We start from the raw sequence: 23,027 nt of genomic DNA, 5'->3' as shown, positions 1-23,027 counted from the left end.
TAACGTTTTGGTCTAAAGGCAAAGCACTATGTGTGGCAGAAAACTAACACTGCACGTGACCCTGAACACACCATCCCCACCAAGAAACGTGGTGGCAGCATCATGTTGTGGGGATGCTTTTCTTCAGCAGGGACAGGGAAGCTGGTCAGAGTGGGAACATCTATGGAGCCAAATATAGGGCAATCTTAGAAGAAAACCTGCGAGTCTGCAAAAGACTTGAGCTGAGATTCACCTTCCAGGTTAGAATGGCCCAGTCAAAGTCCAGACCAAATCCAAATGAGAATCTGTGGCAAGACTTGGAAATTGCTGTTCACAGATGCTCTCTATTCAGTCTGACAGAGCTTGAGCTAATTTGAAAAGAAGAATAGGCAAAACTTTCATTCTCTAGATGTGTAAAGCTGGTAGAGACATCCCCAAAAAGACTTGCAGCTGTAATTGCAGTGAAAGGTGGTTCTACAAAGTATTGATTTGGGGGCTGAATACAAATGTACCCCACACTTTCTAGATATTGAGTTGTAAAAAATTTTGAAAACCATTTCTCATTTTCCTTCCACTTCACAATTATCTGCCACTTTATATTGGTCTATTACATAAAATCCCAATAAAATACATTTACGTTTTTGGTTGTAACATGAGAAAATGTGGAATATTTCAAGGGGTATGAATACTTTTTCAAGGCACTGTAAACATAACTTACAAAATTCCCACCAAATCTAAAAAGATTACCCATGTGAATTAGGTCTTGGGGCTTATTCACATGGGTGCTGTGGCCTGCATAGTGTTAATTTGTGTTTTTGTATGTGGTTGGAGATAAGTGTAGGCAGGCTGTGTACCACTATAGGGATGCAGCAGCTGTTCGAACACAGCCGCAGATCCTAATATGACAGGCATGTGGATGTACTGTAGCTGTATGGCCCCACACAACAGTGTAGTTAAATTCCTCAGTTCCTTTCTCTGTACAGAGGCTCCTCCTGTTCATTCATAAACTGAAGCACAGTGAACACAGTTAACTATGCTTTAGTCATGAATGAACACAATGAGAGCTGGGTACCGATCACTCATTATGTTCACTCATTATGTTCGTTCAGGAAAGGAGAGGGCCAAAAAATACGACCTATTCACTGGCACCTTCTTCTGCTCTCCATCCTGAAACATCCCCCTGTGTGCCTGTAGCTGGTGAGAGGGAGAGGAGGAAAGCTGGCAGTGCTTTGGAGGGGGGGCAAACATGGGGGCCCGGGCAGCAGAAGAAAGAGGATGGTGCACGGGGAAGATGATCGGTGTGATGGGGGGGCAGTTACTGGAACCAATCCTCTGTATGGCTCTCTGTAGCAGCTGAAAGCCAGCTGGAGGGAGAGGAGGAGAAGAGCGATACAAGGAATCGGTTCCAGTAATTTCCCCCCACGCCACACCGATCGCCCTCCCTGCCCACATCGGATTACCCCTGTTAACTGTCCTCCCCTGCTGTCCCGGGCCCCATACAGGAACACAGGTGGTACCCCCTTATCAGCGACCCTAGTGTAACTGGAGGCAATCTTACCACTGCAGTCCTTAAAATAGCTAAATAATTGCTTTTTCCGGGAGCTTCTGGTTAAAAAAGACCTGTTTTGAAGTAAACATTTAAGTTAGGTAAACATGTTAGTCAACGAAAGTAAGGTGCACTTATTGGGAGTTGCACAATATATGTGGAGAACTGTGAGGTATTAATTGATCAGTTAGTGTTCATGTATTAGGATATAGAGAATTCTTGGAATTTTTGTCTATGGCGTTTTTGAGCTTGTTGTCCTAAGAACTTGAAAGTATCTAAAGTTAAAACAGATTTTTTTCCCTGTTTTGTTAAACATCTGAACCACCTTACAGCTGCAGAGCACGTTGCCGTGTTTAGAACAGCAGTTATATCTGGCAAGATGCTTTTCTCTCGCAACGCTCCCCTTCCTTCCTTAAGCCCATATGACTAGCAATGTCACATGGGGTAAAGAAAAAAAATGCCTAATGGTAATCTAAAGCAGCCTTTTTCAACCAGGGTGCCTTCAGGTATCATCAGGGGTGCCTTGGCAAAATGCCTAACAATTGTCCAGATATTGTATACAAGTCACTGGGCGGTTCAGAAGATTAATGGCATCACGGACAAGTGTAGCAAGACATCGTTTTATTATTACATTGGTGTATTATTACATTGGGGTTGATTTACTAAAAGCAAATAGTCTGTGCACTTACAAATGCACTGCAAGTGCAGTTCCTCTAGATCTGAGGGGAAGCTCTGAAATGAAGGGAAGCTCTGCTAATTTCTATCATCCAATCATGTGCATGTAAAAATGCTGTTTTTTATTTTCCTTGCATGTGATTGGCTATTCTTTGCAAAGTGGAGCTTTACTTTATTTACTAAGCTACTAAGCTCTAGAGCAACTGCCCTTTCAGTGCACTTGAAGTACATAATATATTGCCTTTAGTAAATCAACCCCTCTGCGTTTCCACCATATCCGCCTTCTTCATGACTTACACATTTACACATTACGACTTACACATTTTGGGTGGATCAAGCCTGCCTTTTAGTTTAAAAAAGCTAAGGGTTTCTAATTGTAACCTTTACATCATGCTAACAACCAATGACATCATAGGTTGATAAGGAGGACTTTGCTTACATGTCTAAAACTCTCGCACTGCCAGCACTTCCGGTCCTTCTCTGGGTCCCTCCGTAATGGGTTTTCACCCTTAGGGGAAGGGGCTGAATTCAGTTTGAGTGTGGATATATCCTGTTTCAGGAAGGCGAGTTCCCGCAATGTTGTTTGTATTGCTGACAGAGGCAAAGGAGCCAGGGCATCCTCTGTCATGTGCAGCAGATCATACCTTTTGTCACTGCCATAGATGCCTCAGCATCTTCCTGTTCCTGCACAACCACATTCACCACAATATCATGGAGGGAGTTGGTGGGTTGCATTCTTATTTGTTCCTGCAGGGCCCTCCTGACTGGGCCCACCTTTAGTCCTACCACAAACTGGTCCCTCAGTATATGACCTCAGTATGTCAGCGATATTAACACAGCTGCATGCATCCCTCTTCTCCAGTTGTTTCCTGAGGTTCTGGAGTGATAACGCGAAATAGGTGAGACTCTCATCCTCCTGCTGCCTCTGGACATAGAATCTGCGCCTCAACTCTGGGACCTCACATTCTCTCTGAACAGGCCCTTCAGGTGTATCACAATTTGCTCTAGGGTGGGGCAGTCTTCCTCCAGCAGAGCCATCACCGTTTGCGTCACCCTTCAAGGAATTAATGGCGATTAGCAGGCAGGAACTTGGTATAGGCACACAGCGCTCTCTAGTCTCTCCTCCCACTCCACCAAAGGAATGTTGGACCCATTGAACATAGGCAACAGAGCCAGGGCCAATCCCAGAAGTGCAATAATGATGCTCCTGCGTCTGCACCCGATGTGACAAGTGGCATATCCTGCTGACTGCCACCAAGTATGAGAGAGTGCAGCATGGTGTGGTGGCAGTAAACACAAAGAGTCCAGTTGCAGGAACTGAAGGTCTCAGATGTACTGAGAACGTCTGTCTTGAGGGACAGAATGCGGCCTGGCCAGTCCAGATTCAAGCGGGGAGGCTTCCAGGAAAGATGGCATATCCCTATCCCTTTCCTAGTTGTCTGGAAGCTCTCCCTACCGCTGGTCACTGTCCCTGTAAGATGGTTGACCTGTCCCTACACTACCCACATGCAAAATGTGTGCTAATGCCAGGAACCAGGGTGTTAAATACACTCTGCCTGACTTAAGATGGCTACCATAGTCACATGGCCTGCCAGCATCCAACCGAATCGCTGCCCCAGTGACCCAAGAAATCATAAAAGAAGCCTTGTTCTTCTCGACTTCCATTCCCTCTGCAGTGCCACTGCAGTTGAGCACCACCTGCAGCGGAGAAAGTAGACTGCACCTGCCTATAGGAGAATGGCCTGCACACAAAACAAATGTGGATTATAATATTGCTGTAAAGAAAGTTTTGTAAGGTAATGTGTATCTTTCTAAATTAGTTTATGTGTTTTTGTAGGGTAGGGATTAGTTCTACTTTAAATAGATTATGTAGCTTATCTCTAAGTGGTCACTATATAAAGAGAACCCCATTACAGTTATTATAGCTATGATGTTGAAAAATAATTATTTTGACTATACTGTATTCCAATGCAAAGTATGGCCAAAAGAGAAAAAAAAAAGACTGATGTTTTGCTTTTTTTCTGGAAAATATACCTGCTCTCTACTGTGGTCATACAGTATATGTGAAAAAAAGAAAACAGTCAGGACTAAATTTTAAATAGTTTTAGTCTCTAATTTATGTTTTTGACAATATGAAGGTTAATATTTTATTTATTACAGGTACTTTTATAGCACTATAAATTTATGCAGCACTTTACATGTATATTGTACATTCATATCTGTCCCTACCCTCATGGAGCATACAACCTAAGGTCCCTAACTTGCATTCATACACATACTAGGGCCAATATAGACAGGAGACTATTAACCTATCAGCACGTCTTTAAGTGTGGGAGGAAACACACACAGGTACAGGAAGAACATGCAAACTCCAGGCAGGTAGAGCCATGACTGGGATTTGAACTGACAACCCTAGTACTGCTTGGTGGAAGTGCTAACCACTTAGCCACTTAGCTGCCCAATATTAGAATTAGAGGGGGAGATTAAGCACTTGCTTTCACTTAATCGTTAGAGATTTACTAAAACTGGTGCACTCAGAATCTGGTGCACAAGCTGTGCATGGTAGTCAATTAACTTTTAACTTCAGTTTGTTCAATTATGCTTGGACAATAAAACCTGGAAGCTGATTGGTTACTATGCACAGCTGCACTAGATTTTGCACTATACAGTTTTAGTAAATAACCCCCATTGCGATGTTGCATGCAGTATGGGTATTATTGTTACTTTAGGGGTTTTCTATGCTGTATTTAACAGCTATATGAAACAGAAACATACGATTTGGATGGAATTGGTATTTAACATTCAGCAATTCCACTGGGTGTAACGACATATGGCTTCCACTGATGTTTGAATTGTCCACCTTTGTGACAGCATTAGTTTAAAGTTAAACTTAAGGCAATTCTTTTTTTTTTTTCATTTTGGATAGAGGGAAGGATCATAACCCCTATCAGTTTTTTTTGCCATCTTTTTCCCATTGGGGAGATTTCCCTTAACGTCTTGTCCCATAATGAAACAAAAAGGAAGTGAGAGGAAAACCTTCCAAAGTAAGCAAATCCCTGGTTGCCACCAGGGTCACCAGAACTGGTGTCCACACTGGAAAATTGTCCCTCTGTTTATGTTCGGAGGACAACCCAAAATTTGGGATTTTCTTTTACTTTTACTTTTTGTGATAATGGTAAAAACAACAAATAGAGAGGATGAATCTCCCTAACTGGGGTTCAAGCAGCAATAAAAACCTGACAGGTGTTCTGATCCCTCTCCACTCAAAATCATGCCTTTGGTTATTTAGAGATTACAACAAATTTGGTTTGTGAACACTAAGTATATGTTAAGGTTCTCCTGCTAATCAAGATAGAAAAATCAATTCCAACTTATTACTATATGGATAACCTATATGGTGACTTAGTAAAGGTAAACCAGCAATTTTGCAACAAAAATCTAATCATCTATTTCTAAGCTTCAACTGTCACTCTCACCAATAAGCAGTTGCTAATTACGCATCTGTGCCATACCTGCTTTAAGACATTTAGTAAATTTCCCTTTGACATGTACTCAATCACCAAAGAGTAGTTGCCATCTTCCAAGATAACACCAAGTAGCTTTACAACTCTCTCATGATTCAGCTTATACATTATTTTTCCTTCTTGAATAAGGTCATTTTTGTACCTGAAATACAACAGTATAATGCATAATTTCTCAGTGAGAAATGTAAACATGAACATCACAGACAGACATAAAACACTGAGTATCTCTTTTCTGTTGCTACGTTTGTACCCTCCTGTTCCCTGTATATAATATCAATAAAAGTTTATTCAACAATGTGGTACTTTATGCAAAGTAGTAACCCATGGCATCCAATTGTATTTCAGATTACTGTTTCCAGACCCCCTAACAGACTGAAAAAACCCACCTGTATGGTCAGTTCCAATATTGTCATCAACAAAAAAATATGCTTCAGTCAAGATTGGAATGATAAAACAATGGTCTCTGAGAGATACAACCCTCTACAACTTAATACATCATTTATATTAAAGTGGAACTAAAGGCAAAACTTTTTTTCTCATTTTGGATAGCGCAAGGGAGGGTTATACCCCTGTCATATTATAAAAGAAAAATCATTGTACATTAGGCTCAGCAGTAATAAATTGTTCCCGTATTCTGCCTAATAGATTTATTTCCTATGATCGTCAACTCCATCTAATAGCCATACTACAGTATTTCCTGAAACACCTCAATATGAAAAATACCACATTATGCACACTAGATGGAGCTGACAATCACAGCAAAAAAACCTATTAAACAAAATATGGGGAACATTTCTTATGGCTGGATACATGCTTATGACATTCATCCAGCAAATTATTAATAATTAGACCCCTATGTGCGCAGCTTTATCTGTTTGCACTGTCCTAAAATCCTAATTACAGAACTCATTAGCACATGAAAGAGGCAAAAATACTCAGAACACAGAGAATGCACACTTCTAGTAAAAACATTTTTTTAAACCTTATATCTGTAGAATAGCACATTCGGTCCCTCTGATAAAGGGCAAGTTTTACAATGTGTAGTGCTATTAAAGCGGTAGTAAAGTCGCCTAAGTAAAGTTTAAAAAATGATCCCCAGGCAGTTTGAGTAATAATATATTAGTATGCACCGCATACTAGCACAATATGACAGACTCACCTGCAAAGGGAACCCTCCAGTGCTGCACTGTCATGGCTCTCCATGGCTTCCATCTTCACCCAGTCTTCCTTACGGGCTCCTCAACTTCAGCCGCTTGAATGGCTGGGCTGCAGTCAATATCACTCCTGCACACAGGAGTCACATCACCGTGGGACACAGAGCGGGCCGTAAATGCAGTCTGAGCTGTTTATGTGTGGGGGGCATTTATAACAGTAGAGACCACTAGGGTTTCTTCTGTTATAAAAACCCTGCCTTTCTGCGGATTTTTACATTTTTAACTTTACTATCATTTTAACTATTCTGAAATAATTAAAAGACAAGTATGGTCAAAGACCATCTATCTCCTGTGGGTCACAGGAGTGCACTTATTTCTGCACTCCTGTGACCCAGATTCTTCTGACAGTGGGCTAAAGCCCACTGTTGGTTGACGTCACAGAGCCGGTTCAAACATTGCAGGGATCCTGACAATAATGTCGGGATCTGTCCAGGTGCCTGACCAGCAGCTGGTTCAGCCTCTCCACACACTGCTGTGAGCCTGAGCCAGCTGCTCCTGCCCCTGCACAGCCCTACTCTCTGCTCACTGAAGACTGAGATCTGAGCGATCAGCAGTCTTTGATGGCTTGGTTCTCGAAATATCTGCTGGGGGACAAGCTGCAGCATCAGATCCATGCTGAAGCCATCTAGGTGAATATAGATGTTTTGTTTGTTTGTTTTTTTGATTCCTGCACTTTTCTTTTAATTCTAGTGTTTAGATGAGTGACAAAGCAGAACAATATGTTCAGCCTGCTTCTAACTATGGGGAGCCAGTATCCACACCACTGATGCATGCAGAATGCTTTACACTCAACTTTAAATTATAGCCCAACAGCCAACATTTTTGTGTTGGTTTATATATTGAAAATAAAAGGTACAGATTAGGGAACACTAATTTTTCAAACATAAAAACATAGGAGTTGTTACTTACGAATCTTGCTTACACCCCGTAAACACAGTTTTCAGGACAACCAGGCCATGGCTTCTATGGCAGCACAGGTACACTTTTCCAAAACCCCCACAGTCAATTTCCTTCTTGTCCAATAGTTCATTGGAACTCATATGAATGTCATCAAGAGACATATCTGCAGAATTAACTGCCTTGTCCATCTGAGAAATAGTACTTTAACAACCTATAAAATAACGGAAAAAAATAATGCTTAGAAAGTATTATATGAAACCAAAGTCCAGGAAAATACAGCTCATGCATAGCCATCACACTATATAGGACTGGAAAATCAGTTGGATGTTAGTGCCGGTCTAGGAGGGTCTCCATCACCACGGCACCTTAACCACTTTGTAGCAGAAAACTGAAGCAGTTATAATTCTCCCAGATTTTTTCAGCTTCTTATGCCTCATGCACATGGCTGTTGATGCTTTTTAGGCTTCATTCACTTCATTCGCCTTAAAAATTCATATGCAAGTGTTTTTTAATTACGATTCTGAACGCATCTTCATTGTTTTCAATGGAGCCATTCACCCAGGTGCAAAAACATGCACTGCATTCAGATCCTTAACACAGAATGCAAAAATCTGCATCTAAATAGGGGGGTACCTACATGGGTCACAATTGCGACTTGGCCCCATGCTGCAGGGGGCCCGTGCGGCCCCCCTGTATGCCTGAATAGGAGGGGGTGACTGCATATAGAAGAACCAATCTCTCCATGGTCCTCCTGCAGCTGCTGAATTCCTGCTTCTTCTTCTCTCTCTCCCGCTGGCATTCAGTGGCTGGAGGAGGAAAATGAAGAGATTGATATCTCCATATGAAGCTGCCCCTGCTGCTCCCCCTATCCAGCTTCTTTCTGCTGCCCCCTGTGCTCTCCGCTGCCGCAACTCTGATGGGTTCCACCCTCCCCACTCTCACCTGCTGCTGCGGGGGATGCGTCAGGATGGAGAGTGGGGAATGTGTCATTCACCAGCCCCTTCCTTTTCTGAATGGACCGTCAGTGATTGTTACCGATTGCTGTGTTTCCTGTGCTTCAGTTAGTGAATGGACAGGAAGCTCTGTACAGAGCTATTCCTGTTCATTCATTCTGTGCTGCTGAGGATGCAGATAAGGAGACTGAGGGCTGCGTCCTCAATCTCCTTTCTCTGTCCCAAAGGTGGAACATCAGTCGTCTGTTTAGACCCCTGAAATTTCACCAAGGCCCACCAATGTGGCTCCTAAAAAAATTGTAAAAAAAAAAAAAGGCTAAAAAAAAAACTGACACCAGTGGAGAAACTACCAGGGTCACAAAGGTTACACTTGCAAGCAAGCCCTGGTGTTCTGCCATCAGGCTCACAGGGAAGGGGTCAAGAGGGCCCTTCACAGTTTCTTGCACCGGGGCCCTGAAGGTTCTAGTTACGCCACTGCATCTAAGTACACGCGCTTTACAGGCTTACTCACATAAATTCAGTCTAAACAAAGGTGAAAAAAGAAATTCTCATTATGTACGTATACACATCTTTACATGTTTAAATGCATCTATACAGTACGCAAGTATTTTACTGACCGTTACGCAGGAACCTTTCTCCTAGAAAACATGTGTAAAAATATTATGGCCGTGTGAATGAAGCCTTAAATGCATTTTAAATTTTTTTTTAATGCCTCTGAACACAGCTCTATTTTAGCCAATGTGTCCATATACATTGTGGCGTTTAGATTTTTATTTTAGAGTAGTTCAGAAGCATAAAAGAATGCCTTCAAACCTGTGTTCAGAGAGGAGCTTACTGGCATAATGTATGCACATATGCATATAAACGCACATAAGTGCATGCAAATGCAAACATATGTGTGCAAATTAATTTGAGTGGCTAGAATAAATAAATATACTACCCCTAGAATGAGACTATGTGCATATACTTTGAAACACTATGCATCTCTAAACACGAATAAACACTTGCAATTATTCCCCAAAACTAGAATTTTTTAAACTGGAATTTTCAGCCAACTCCTGTCAGTGGGGAGTCAAGTAAATAACCCAACCCGTACAATACTATACCTTCCAAGTTTCTTTTCTGAGATGTGAATGATAGCACCCATTAGCAAAAAGTATATAGGTAAAGGACAGACCTCTGCTATACCTCTGCCACACCTCTGCCACACCCCTGCTACATGGAGAGTTAAACCGGCCATACATGGGTCAAATTCCGAAAGAAGTTTCTTTTGAAAATCTTTTCTAAGAATTTTCGTTTGAATTTCACACCATTAACCTCCCTAGCGGTATGATTATTTCAGATTTTTGGTGCTGAAAGCGGTACCATTATTTTGCATGGAAATTTGGCGTTTTATATTGTAGGCCTGTAATTTTTAGGAATAACTCACTGAAATCTGTCCGGACAAGAGTCTAGTAAACATCCCGGGTATGATAAAATTTGAAACGCAAAATCATAAATTATAATTTAATAAATAATCATAAAAAATAGTAATATAATAATACATTTAATTCAATAATATAATCAAACCAAAAACACTGAAATTTGAAATATAGCGCCAAGTTCGCACATCACTGAGCAAAGTCGTAAAATCGTTTTCAGTGTCTGATGATGAATTTCCCCACGAATCATTATCACTCAATTCTGCAAGTGGTTCTGATTTACTATCGCTGTTCTCTAGCCGGTCTAAAACCGCTTTTGACCTAAAGGGACACTTTTTGGACGCCATGGACTTTTCTCAGTTTCCAGGCAGAAAGAACAGTAAAAATGCAGGCAGGGCGCCGGACAAAGCACTCGGGACAAAATGTATGTGAAATGGTTTGGTACAGTAATGTTTTACTATGTGATTTTAGTGTATTTAGTGAATGTCACTTTTTGTCATTTTCAAATTTCCCGCCGTTCCGTCCCCCGTACGTCCCGACGCTCGCAGGGGACGGAACCCAGAAGATAGATGCCGGCATCCGCTGGGGACACTGCAGGAGGGACATCGCGGGAGCGCAGGACAAGGTAAGTGACCGAGGGATCCCGGAGCAGCGCCGCATGGTAAGCCCGAGTGTAGCTCGGGGTTACCGCTTGTGGTACTGAAACTTTACCCCGAGCTACACTCGGGAATACCGCCAGGGAGGCTACTGGGCCACAACAATGGCCGATTTTTGTGTAACCATCGAGTTTGAGTGATCAGGCATGTTGTAAATGTTTTGAAAAACGTACGAATTTCGAATCAATGATGGGAGAATCGTGTGAGAAATATAAATGAAAAAGAAAAGAACATGAGCTGTGACCTGGAAAGAATAGAAAATTCGTGGCCATGAAATTTCTTTTCTGTAGCAGCATGAGGTGAAATTATGGTTGGTTGGTTGAATTTCGAAATCAATGGTGGCAACATCAGATTACAAAATGCACAAAAGTTCTGTTTTTCTAAAGAAAAGTCGTTGGGAATTTGACCCATGTATGGCCTGCATTAGACTGCATTCTCATGGAGTTTAGCTGCAGTGTGAATTCCAGCAGTAATAATCTACTGATTCCTGCTGCTGAGTTTGACAGCTGTGAGCTGACTTCAGTGTCTACCGAACCTGCCCACAGCTTTCAAACCCAGCAGCAGGAATCAGTAGAAAATCGCACCGTGGCAAAAGGCATGTACAAATGCATCCTCAGGGGCTTCTTTAGACTTGCAGATGGGGGGCTTTACAACAGTGTTGAGCCATGTTTTTAGTGTCACCCCACCCCTTAAAGCGGAGTTCCAGCTGGAAAAAAAAAAAGTCAGCAGCTACAAAAACTGTAGCTGCTGACTTTTGAAATACAGACACTTATCTGTCTCTTGGTCCAGCAGTGTGCTCCCTACTGCTGGTTTCACCGGCCGTCTTCTCTCCCTGGCGCCGGCATCTTTAGTGTGGGCACCCGGCTGTGACAGCTTGCGGCTTCACAACCAGGTGCCCACTGCACATGCGCGAGAAGCGCTGCAATTTGTGAATGGCCCCGTAGTCTTCTGGGACCTGTCACGTGTCCCAATAGACTACGGGGAGGGAGGACAACTTCCGCTTCTGTTCACCTAGGCGATTGCAGTAGAAGTGGGAGCGGGTACCTGTCAAATTTGGGTGCCCCTCCCCAAAGTTGTCAATCCTTAATGGGGAGCGGGTGACAAAGCATTAAAGCAGAATTTCCCCTTTGGGGTGGAACTCCGCTTTAAGCTGCAAAGGCAGCAGACAGGGTTGTTCATATGCTATTATCGTGGTTCTTTGGCAACAAAAATGATCCCCCCGTTGACTCGAACACTACAGCTGTCAAACACAACCCATGCAAGCGAATTCAAACACTCCACAAATGACCCACAACTGTGTGCAGTGCGTGCAGTTGTAGCATGCTGGTGCAGCATTTATTGGGTTAAGACAAGTGATAAGTAGGCATCATATCCCCCAAAATGCACAGCTCAGTTTATATTAATGCTAACGGGCAGGAAGGAGCAGGTATGACAGAAGAGACCAATAGGGTCCCTTCTGTCATAAAAATCCTACCTGTTCACAGTGAACTGCTTTTCGGAGGCTTTTGACAGACATTGGTGAAGCACTATGACGGTTTAACCCTATAAGAGCTGATTCACATGTGCGGTCAGGATTGAAGCTCTGGTGTCACAGCTAATTGATACAGTAGATGTTCAGCGGTTCAGGTCAGGTTTACATCAGGTTCAAGACAAGATTAGCTCAGGATTTTATCCTGTTCACACATATGGGGTTTAGAAATGGTTCCCATAGAAGTCAATAGCCTGTAATCCGCACCTGAACCTGAAGGCACTGCTCAGAAATCATACATGACTCTTTTTTAAACTGCACACTGCCAGTGCACCAGGCATATGTGAACAGGCACCATAGGCAATGTTTTTTCACATGTCATGCGGATTGGATGTGGTTCAAACTGCATCCAATTTGCATATACAGTGCCTAGCATAAATGGGTCCACACCAACAGATTTGTCAGAAAACCTTTACTTTCCTTTCAGAATCAACATTCTCTATGGGACAATATACTACAAATTACTCCCACAAATGCTGGCCATTTGATTGCAAAAAAGATTTGTTCATTTGCACACACAAAAAAGTATTTTTCCTAACAAATGCATTTATGACCATTTTGCAAAGATGAATACACCCCAATGAAAGTCTTAGGAGCAAAGCAAAATTTTAGACAACAAAATCCTAATTAACAAGAATTCAACTACAGGTGAGTCTAATTATTCATTAAACAGGTGTCCAGCAGACACCTTTATATGCTGTCTGCAAAGGCATCACATGGATGACAAATGTCACAAGGCCTGAGAAAGAAAAGAATTTCTTTACACAAGAAAGGTGAAAGCTACAAGAAGATCAGCAAAGCTTTACTTATCAGTCATAATATTGTAGCAAAAGTAATTTAAAAAATTAACAGAGATGGAACTGCAACCATCTCACAGAGACATCCAGGCCGTCCACAGAAGTTAACACCTTGACAGGAGCGTCTTCTGATGAGAAGGATTGAAGAAAATCGCCATGCATGTTCACTGCAGTTAGCTAAAGAAGTAGATAGCCAAACTCGGTTGTTTGTTTCCCATGACAGAATATGGCATACACTGCAGAGGAATAGCATGCATTGGTGTCATCCACAAAGGAAGCCTCCCCTAAAGCCTTGCAAAAAAAAAGCCAGCCTAGAATTTGCCAGGGCCCATACTGAAAAAGAAGAAGACTACTGGGACTCTGTACTCTGGAGTCATGAGACCAAGATAAATGTTTTTGGAACTGATGGCTTAAAAACTGTACGGCGCCACAAAGGTGAGGAGTACAAAGAAAAATGCATGGTGCCTACAGTGAAACATGGTGGTGGCAGTGTCCTTCTGTGGGGCTGCATGAATGCTGCTGGTGTCAGGGAGCTGCATTCCATTGATGGTATCATGAATTCACAGATGTACTGCTCTATATTGAAAGAGCAGATGTCACCATCACTCCATGTCCTTGGTTGTAGTGCACTTTTCCAACAAGACAATGATCCAAAACACACATCTAAGGCCACCTTCACATTTCTGAAGAAGAATGAGGTGAAAGTGATTCAGTGGCCTGATCTGAACCCAATCGAATACCTATGGGGAATTCTGAAGAGACAACAGGTTGAGCATCACTCTCCACCCAGCATCCAGGCTCTAAAAGAATTTGTTCTTGAAGAATGGAATACGATAGATGTTGCAATATGTCGCCAACTTGTTCATCCCATGCCTAGAAGACTTGGTGCTGTCCCTGTATGGAGGCCATACAAAATACTAGATGGAGTAGTTTTTGTTGTGGAGTGTCTTCATTTTTGCATCAACTAATTTGAGCAAAACTGAAGATTTTGTAATCTATAGTTATAAGTTATGTTATTAACCTTACTTCATGTAATGAGCTAAACAAATATTCTATAAAACTCAGTTTTTTCAAAATTCTGGAAATAGTTCTTGTTTTCATTGAGATATTGATTAAAATCTTAATTTTCAAAAGAGGTGTACTCATTTATGCTGAGCACTGTATGTGAACTGACACTAAATGCTGCAGCACTGCTCTGCAACTGTGTGCATTGTACACGGTTGAAGGGCAGTTGTAGTATGGCCCCATTCACTTGAATGGGTTGTGTTCAGCGGCAGTAATGAGGATTACATTTTGTAAAGCATCATTGCACAGCATGTGCACCACCCTATCCAGCTACATTTGCAGGTTGGGGAGGTGGTAAAAATTATTATTATTATTATACAGTATTTATAAAGCGCCAATAGTTCGCTCAGCGCTGTACATTACAAAGGGGGACAGAACAATAACAATACAATGCAAAACATGAGGGGATCGAGGGCCCTGCTCTTTCGAGCTTACAATCCTAGGAGGGAGGGGATGGTGGTACAGGAAGAGATAGCTGTGGGGGATGGAGTGGTAGGAAGAGTGGAGGAGGTCGGCAAGTTAGCAGGGGGTGGGGTAGGCTTCCCTGAAGAGATGGATTTTCAGGGTGCGCCTAAAGGAGAGGAGAGTAGGTGATAATCTGATGGGTTGGGGCACGGAGTTCCAGAGGATGGGTGACACCCTGGAGAAGTCCTGGAGGCGGGCATGGGAGGAGGAGACCAGGGAACTAGAGAGAAGGAGGTCTTGTGAGGAGCGGAGTGTGCGTGCTGGGTGGTACTTGGATATTAGGTCAGTGATGTAGTTCGGGGCAGTATGGTGGACGGCTTTGTACGTCAGTGTTAGGATTTTGAATTTGATCCGTTGCGCAATAGGAAGCCAGTGGAGGGATTGGCAGAGGGGGGTGGCGGAGATGGAGCGGTTGGAAAGGTGAATGAGTCTGGCAGCCGTATTCAGGATCGACTGAAGTGGGGATAACCAGCGGGGAGGCAGGCCAGTGAGGAGGGAGTTGCAGTTCCCCTGGCTTCATATGAAATGCTGCATTTTTTTAAAGGACCAGCAATCACCAATGTTGTGGGATTGTTTTGAGGAGAATTTGAAGTGCAATGAAAAGCAATTATAGGGGAGGGGAAGATCTTTTTTAAAATGTCACTGACCACCATTGTTTGTGGGATTGTTTGGGAGGTGGTTTTAAAGTGCTGCTAACCACCAATAATAGTGTGATAGTTTTGAATGGGTTACATTTTTTTGGGTTTATCCATTACATCTAGCCAATGCACACAATGCAATTTCATCCTTTATGGAACTTTCTTCCACTAATAACAAAAGACTTGCACTTGGCTTCAGTGGGTGGGTTTTAAAGGTTCACCTTGCTACCTGAATACTTCTTAAATGTGGCTAAATGACATCACCTTGGGGTGTCTACTTTAAAAAAGGGGTCATTTTGGGGGTGTTCATACTGCTCCTGCATTTTGTTGTTATATTTTTGTAACAGAAACAGAGCAGTTTTGGTCTTTGTCTAAATTTATATAGAAAACATTTTAAACAGCCAAGTGCTTATTAAATATAAATTATACAGTTATTAAATAGAAATGATATAAAATTAATTTGGATACAGTGTTGCATTACTACTTAATATGAGAATCGAGATGGCCACAGCAGTGGACAGGGTGTTCCGATTGTCAGTGTGGTCCGCCCACTGACGCGTTTCGGGGACAAGTCCCTTTCCTCAGAGCTGTGGCCATCTCGATTCTCATATTAAGCTTTACAAACATGCCACGTCTGTAAGTATGTTTTTGTCTCTTTGACTTTTATATAAACCTTGGATATAGCACTAGGTGTTTGCACCACTTGTTTGCTCTTTTTCCAGTTCTTGAGGAGGGCGGCATTCCCGACACACTATCTCTAGGCCACCTTTTGCCCTGGTTCCCCTGGCTTCATTCGGACAGTTGATTCCTGGAGCACTGGAGAGTGTACACTATCATCCCATTTACAGTTGTGGCTGGGGGCAGTAAAAAATATGCAGCTAAGCCGAGTTTTTATCGCACCCCCCCCCCAACTAAGCTGCAAAGATAGTGGTCAGGGGTGTACACATGCAGTAGCAAGAATTAAAGCCCTTGTCATGTGCAGCAGGCACTACTGAATGCAACAAAAAGTTAATGGTCTTGGCGTTGGAGAGAGAGGGGGAATTTTAAGTCCAAATTATTATGAGGGAGTAGTCCATAATTTATAGTAAGGTGGTATAATCAGCAACATCAGGAGGCAGCATCCTTAGAGTAAAGCTCGACTCTGTTTATGGAAGAGAAAAGAAGAGAGGGGCGCCAGACTAAGTGCAGTATTGACAGGTAGTTTAATAGCACAATTAACTGGGTAACTCACTAGATGATAGTGGATTAAAGGCATGTCTCAGGGTAGACATCGTCCCTCTTTTCTACTTCTGAATGTGACCCATTTAACCACTTCCTGACCGGCCGTTGTATATAAATGGCCGGACGGTGGCACTGCAGGTTTGGGTGGCCGTTTATAAATGGCCTCCCTGCACCCTGCTTGTGCGCGCTCCCTGGTACCGCGATCCAGTGCCTGCTGTGTCCTCCGGACACAGTGAAACACCGATCGTCGGACGGGACCTCTGTACGAGGTCCCGATCATGTGATCACTGATTGGCCAATCAGTGATCACATGCAAAGTAGTAAGCAAGATGTCACTTGTCCTAATTAAAAGGTATGCGCTAATAACAAACTTATACAAAGGTGTATATCATCATCCAAAAAACATTAGTGTTTTAAATAAATAATTATAGTGTCCAAACATAAATTAGTGTCCAAAAAATATATATATATCTTCAGTGACTTGAACCAATTGTGAAAAATCCACCACCAAAGGAGATTAAATGAACTCACCAGAGCTAATGGCTGGTCAGATTATAAACCAGCAACAGCGCTTGTGCTCTGGGAGCAATAAATATTATAATTTATGTTTGGACACTATAATTATTTATTTAAAACACTAATGTTTTTTGGATGATGATATACACCTTTGTATAAGTTTGTTATTAGCGCATACCTTTTAATTAGGATTATTGTTGCCAAAATTTATTTTGGGTGGGATATGCTGCTGACATTTTGGTGTTTTTTGTAAGTGGAGCTTTTTCCTTTTTTAATTTGGTAAAGATGTCACTTGTGACATCATTGCTTACTACGTGTGAAATCTGTGAATAACAGAGGTCACATGGTACAAGGCTATTTACAACAGCCTTGTACCATGTGACAAGCTGTGACCAATCACAGCTCACTCAGTATTTCTCAATGGCTGTAAGAATGCAGAGAAAGGGAAATGATTGCTTTTACATCCTATGTGGGTGTAAAAGCAAGCAGTGTAAAAAAAAAAGAAAAAAAAACTTCATCACCCCCCACAAGTAGTACAGTGTCACCATGGTGACACTGTACTGCTAAGGTGACAGTATGTAAAAAAAAAACCATAAATAATAATATAAAAAAATAAAATAAAAATGTAAAAAAAATGTTTAAAAATTATAATTTTTGTTATAAACTAATTTGGCTTATTTTTTTTTTTCACTAAAAAGATAACGGAATACATTTTGGCCAAGATTTATGATGAAATATTATTTATTTGTAAAATTTTATAAGAAAAACACTTTTTTCAACATTTTTGGACCTTTTCATTTACATAGCAAAAAAAATTAAAATCCCAGCGGTGAATAAATACCACCAAAATAAAGCTTTATCGGTCTAAAAAAAAATTGTAAAAAATTCATATGGGCACAGTGTTGCATGACCGCGCAATTGTCATCCAAAGTGTGATAACGCTGAAAGCTGAAAATTGCTCTGGACAGGAAGGGGGTAAAAGTGTCTGGACTTGAAGTGGTTAAGTGAACAGGGCTGCTCTGCCATTACCCATGCTTGCTTGTTGGGGAGCAGTAGTGCAGCATTTAGGGGGTTAAAACCAGCAGTGAGAAGGCAACATAACACCTTCCCACAGCCTGTCAAACACCGCTGAAAAGCAATCTGACCAAATAACTGCTTTTCAGAGGCACAGTAGTGATTGTCATAAACGAGACCTAACTCCTACACCTCTATGCTCCCAACTGTCCTTCATTTGGAGGACCAATCACTTTTCTGGAACCAAATCCTGCATTCTGATGTGCAGAATTATATAGAATACATGTACTAGGATATTTCCATAAAACGTCTCATCTAGTCATCAATGGATTGATCTGATTGGTTAGTTTTAAACATTAGAGTAAAGGAATACTAGCAGTAAAAATAGCACAGTGAGCGTGCCGAGGGACATCGTAGGGGCTTGACCTCTGTCTAAGTATTTTACCCTAAAAAAGTTCCTTCTTTCCCATCTAAGAAAGTCAGGAGGTATGCTGTGATTTCTCAGAAATGGCCACCATTCTCTTCAGGAGCAGTGACAGTTTCAGTTCCACTTGCAGTCATTTGAGTTTCTTGTTCCTGATAATTGTAGGTTATACCGTGTATGACATGGTTCTGTCTTGGCTATCATCACCTTGGCTATGTATGTACACAATCACCTACGGTGCACATTATTTACAGTTCTTTCATTTATTAAACCATGTTTTTACACAAGTGTCACATACAAAAACGCATCCCCTGCTTCCCTTTAGATGAGCATGCTCCTTTTTACAGAGAAAACTGTCATGAGAAAAGCATGTAGCCTGCTATAGCTACAAAATTACAAAATACTGATTACCTGGCTGACATGATACGTTTTCCTGATCTTCCCCTTTGTTCTGGGTCATGAGTTTCTATATATCCTTTATCTCTTGGAAAAGTGAAGTTCCCAACCATCCCCCACTGGCCCCACAGCTCCTATTTTGAATGAATGACTTGCTTTTCTTCATTTTCTCACTAGTGTCTTAGTTTATGATCCTTCATTGTCACTTATTGGAGTTCAGCCGAGATACTGTTCAATACAGGCAGCACAGTGGCTAAATGGTCAGCACTTCCACCTGGGAGTACTCGGGTCATTGGTTTGAATCCCAACCACAGCACCACCTGCCTGGAGTTTGCATGTTCTCCCTGTGCCTGCATGGGTTTCCTCCGGGTACTCCGGTTTCCTCCCACACTCCAAAGACATGCTGGTAGGTGAACTGGCTCCTGTCTAAATTGGCCCTAGTATGTGTATGTATGAATGTGAGTTAGGGACCTTAGATTGTACACCCCTTGAGGGTTAGGGACTGATGTGAATGTACAATATATATGTAAAGCGCTGCAAATTGACAGCGCTATATAAGTACCTGAAATAAAGAGTAATAAATAAATAATAGAAAACAGCATCCAGCTTGGACTCCATTGGTCATTCACCCTTCTGTCCTCCCATGTGGCTGTTCAGAATACAATATCCGGCAGCAGGAGATTTAACCACCTGCGCTATTTAGCATGGATGGAGGAAACTGTTATCACGCTGAATGAAAGAAATCTATAGGGGGAGGGGTGGGGGGGTTACTAAAACTGGAGCACACAGAACCTGGTGCAGCTGTGCATAGTAACATAGGAAAGTGATGGCAGAAAACGACTGAGTGGTCCATCGATTAGCTATTTACTGTCGGCTGGCTCACTACCTCTGTTGGAAGTTCATTCCAAGCATCCACTACACAGTAAAATAATACTTTTGGAGATTTGCTGTGAACTTTCCTCCAGTTAGTATAAGGTCATATCCTCATGTTCTTGATTTTGGTTTCATGTTGAAGATACTGCTCTCCTGAACCTTATTCACCCCCTTGATGTATTTAAAGGCTTCAGTCATGTCTCCCCCTTCCCATCTTTCCTCCAGACTGTACGTTACGTTCCTGAAGACACTCTTGATATGTATTATCCAGGGGTAGGCAACCTGCGGCTCTCTAGCTGTTGTGGAACTACATTTCCCATGATGCATTGCAACATTACAAAACTGACAGTTACAGCTAGGACTTGCAGAGGCATGATGGAACTTGTAGTCCTGAAACAGCTGGAGAGCTGCAGGTTGCCTACCCCTGCCCCAGACCTCTCAACATTTTTGTTACCGTCTTTGGACTCATTCTATCTTATCAATATCTTTTAGTAAACGAGGTCTCCAGAACTGGACACTGTATGCTAAATGTCTAACTAAAGATCTATACAGGGGAATCAGGACCTCCTTCCTCCTGCTGGTGACCCCTCTAGTGATACATTCTATTTATTTATTTCGAGTCCTTATATAGCGCTGTCAATTTACGCAGCGCTTTACTTATATATATATTGTACATTCACATCAGTCCCTAACCCTCAACATCTGCTCCATTCTTTCACAGCCTCCTAAAAGCCATCCTAGAATCCTATTTGACTTCCCCACTGCCTGGCCACACTGTTTGCTCATTTTGCAATCATCTGAAATAAATACCCCCAAATCCTTTTGCTCTGTAGTGCTGGCCAACATTGTACCCCCAATGGTGTACTCTCAAGGGATTCTTTTTCCCTAGGTGCATAACCAATCACCAGTAAGTTTTTACCCATCTTGTTCAGTTAAGCTTTAACAATCAGGCTGCATTCACACATGGGCACAATTGCTGCGATGCTGCCTGCGATTTCAAAACGCTCTTCTGAAAAGACAAATTGTGGAACCGTGTGTTCAGGTGCCATTTATTTTAATGGCACCTGAAAACGCAGTGCGGTTCTGCCGCAATTGTCGTGCAATAAATAACTGCAAACCACATCAGGCAAATGTGCAGGAACTTCTTTTCGGTGACACATTTCGTGCAATGCGGCTTGGCGTGATTTATCACAACAGTCGTAGCAGAATCACACGCAGGGAAGAAGTCCCTGCACTTCTTCTAAAAACGCAGCCCACACGGGAACCTTGGTTCCCAGTACGTCTGCGTTTTCCAGTGCGGGCATTGTGCCATTAGAACTAATGACACCCACCTGAGGGTCCGCATTCCTCTGTGCGGGTGGATTTTCGTGCGGATCTGCCGCCGCACCCCCCGCACATGTGTGAACCTAGCCTAAGGCCTCGGTCACACCATACGTGCAGAAAAACTGCTGGAAACTGACACACAGATTTCACTTGCAGAGACATCTGTTTACATCAGTTTTCATATGAGTAGCAACGAGCAGGGGCGGACTGACAACTCATGGGGCCCCCGGGCAATAGGGGAATATTGGGCCCGTGTCCTTGCCCAAACTCAAAAAAGCCTGTGAAAAAGGTACCAGGGGCATCTCATGGGGCCCCCTACTGACCACGGCCCTTGGGCAGTGCCCGAGTTTCCAAATGGTCAGTCCGCCCCTGCCAACGTTGCAGATACTGCACAGAAATAATCTGCATGTGATATCAGTGTCGTGGTGTGAACAGGGCACATAGAGAACAATTGATTTTGTTGTGCCCTTGCAGAACGCCTGCAGAAAAACTGAGGTCTCTGCACCATGGTGTGAACAAGCCCTAAGAGGTGAATGGCAGTTTTGCACCCCCAGAGCTGAGCTCTATGTAAGCAGCAGGGCTCAGCAGTGTACGTCACCTACTGATCAGGGGGGAAGGAGGGAGCTGAACGTCTACAGGGACGCAGAGGATTCCCTTTTCCAGCTAGACTTACCATAGGCCGCCTCTGGTGTCACAAGCTGCCATACATACCTGCAGACAGAAGTTCTGTGTGCTTGGACTGTCTTCTACATTGTGTGACACGTCTTGTTACACCTCAGCGATACGACACATCTGCTCCATTCTTTCACAGCCTCCTAAATGGTTCGCAAAGGCCATCCTAATAATCAGGAAGTGTTGTGTTCTGTACAGTCCAGCACAGCTTCCTGTGGGAAGGAGTATGAACAACTCTCCTCCCCTTTACAAGTAAAGTCTAATGGCTGTCATGCTAAGTTCCTGCACATATGTGTATGACGTGTGTCACGGGGTTTCCCCCTCGTCTTCCCCTCATAAAAAAAGTGTTTCCGTCTCATCAAATAGCTGTGGATGGAAAACAAAGATGTAGCAAAGTGTTTCTCTGGGGTTGTCCTCCGTCATGGTGAACATATGAAGGGAAGTCGTTAGTACATGCAATGTTTACAGCCATGATAACTGCGCATGATACATAAAGCCTTTCCTAGTATTATTATTATTATTACATCGAGTTTATATAGCGCCAAAGGATTTGCTCAGCGCTGTACAATAGAGGGGGATAGTATAGGAGACATTTATCAAGTCCGTCGCGCTGCATGGTAATTCGATGCAATGACATCATACATGACATCATACATCATTACTCATATATGAATCCCTTTGCTGCGTCATAATAAAATCTCCCCTTACTTTTAGAGGTGCAGCGAACATTACCAAACCTCTGAAATGCAATCTACAGTGGACTGCTTTTCAGAAGTGTTTGACAGGCAGGGGGGAGATTATTATTATTATTATTATACAGTATTTATAAAGCGCCAATAGTTCGCTCAGCGCTGTACATTACAGAGGGGGACAGAACATGTGACAGAACAATACCAATACAATGCAAAACATGAGGGGATTGAGGGCCCTGCTCTTTCGAGTTTACAATCTAGGAATTATACAGTATGTTTCCTCCTCAAAGAATGTCAAACTGGCGGCCCTCCGGCTGTTATTTATTTATTATTTATTTCAGGTACTTATATAGCGCCGTCAATTTACGCAGCACTTTACATATATATTGTACATTCATATCAGTCCCTAACCCTGAAGGGGTGTACAATCTAAGGTCCCTAACTTACATTCATACATACTAGGGCCAATTTATACAGGAGCCAATTAACCTACCAGCATGTCTTTTGAGTGTGGGAGGAAACCGGAGTACCCGGA

At 42.5% G+C, this 23,027-nt stretch overlaps 1 protein-coding gene across 1 annotated transcript in view; it reads right to left on the bottom strand.

The window, feature by feature from the left end:
- Positions 1-22,019, bottom strand: part of RIPK1 (receptor interacting serine/threonine kinase 1) — a 76,946-nt gene extending 54,927 nt beyond the window's left edge. Inside the window, exons 1-3 of the mRNA XM_089689042.1 lie at positions 21,840-22,019; positions 7,848-8,049; positions 5,713-5,866 (exon numbers count right to left, since the gene is read on the bottom strand). Coding sequence (XP_089545168.1) covers positions 5,713-5,866; positions 7,848-8,026 — 333 coding nt within the window. The 5' untranslated portion in view covers positions 8,027-8,049; positions 21,840-22,019. The remainder of the gene's footprint in view (positions 1-5,712; positions 5,867-7,847; positions 8,050-21,839) is intronic.
- Between the last annotated feature and the right edge of the window lie 1,008 nt (positions 22,020-23,027).

The sequence above is a fragment of the Staurois parvus genome, unplaced genomic scaffold, assembly GCF_062004578.1.
Source record: "Staurois parvus isolate SC_StPar_1 unplaced genomic scaffold, SC_StPar_1.0 ptg000468l, whole genome shotgun sequence".
Classification (NCBI taxonomy): Eukaryota; Metazoa; Chordata; class Amphibia; order Anura; family Ranidae; genus Staurois; species Staurois parvus.
This window is presented reverse-complemented; position numbering and strand designations above follow the sequence as displayed.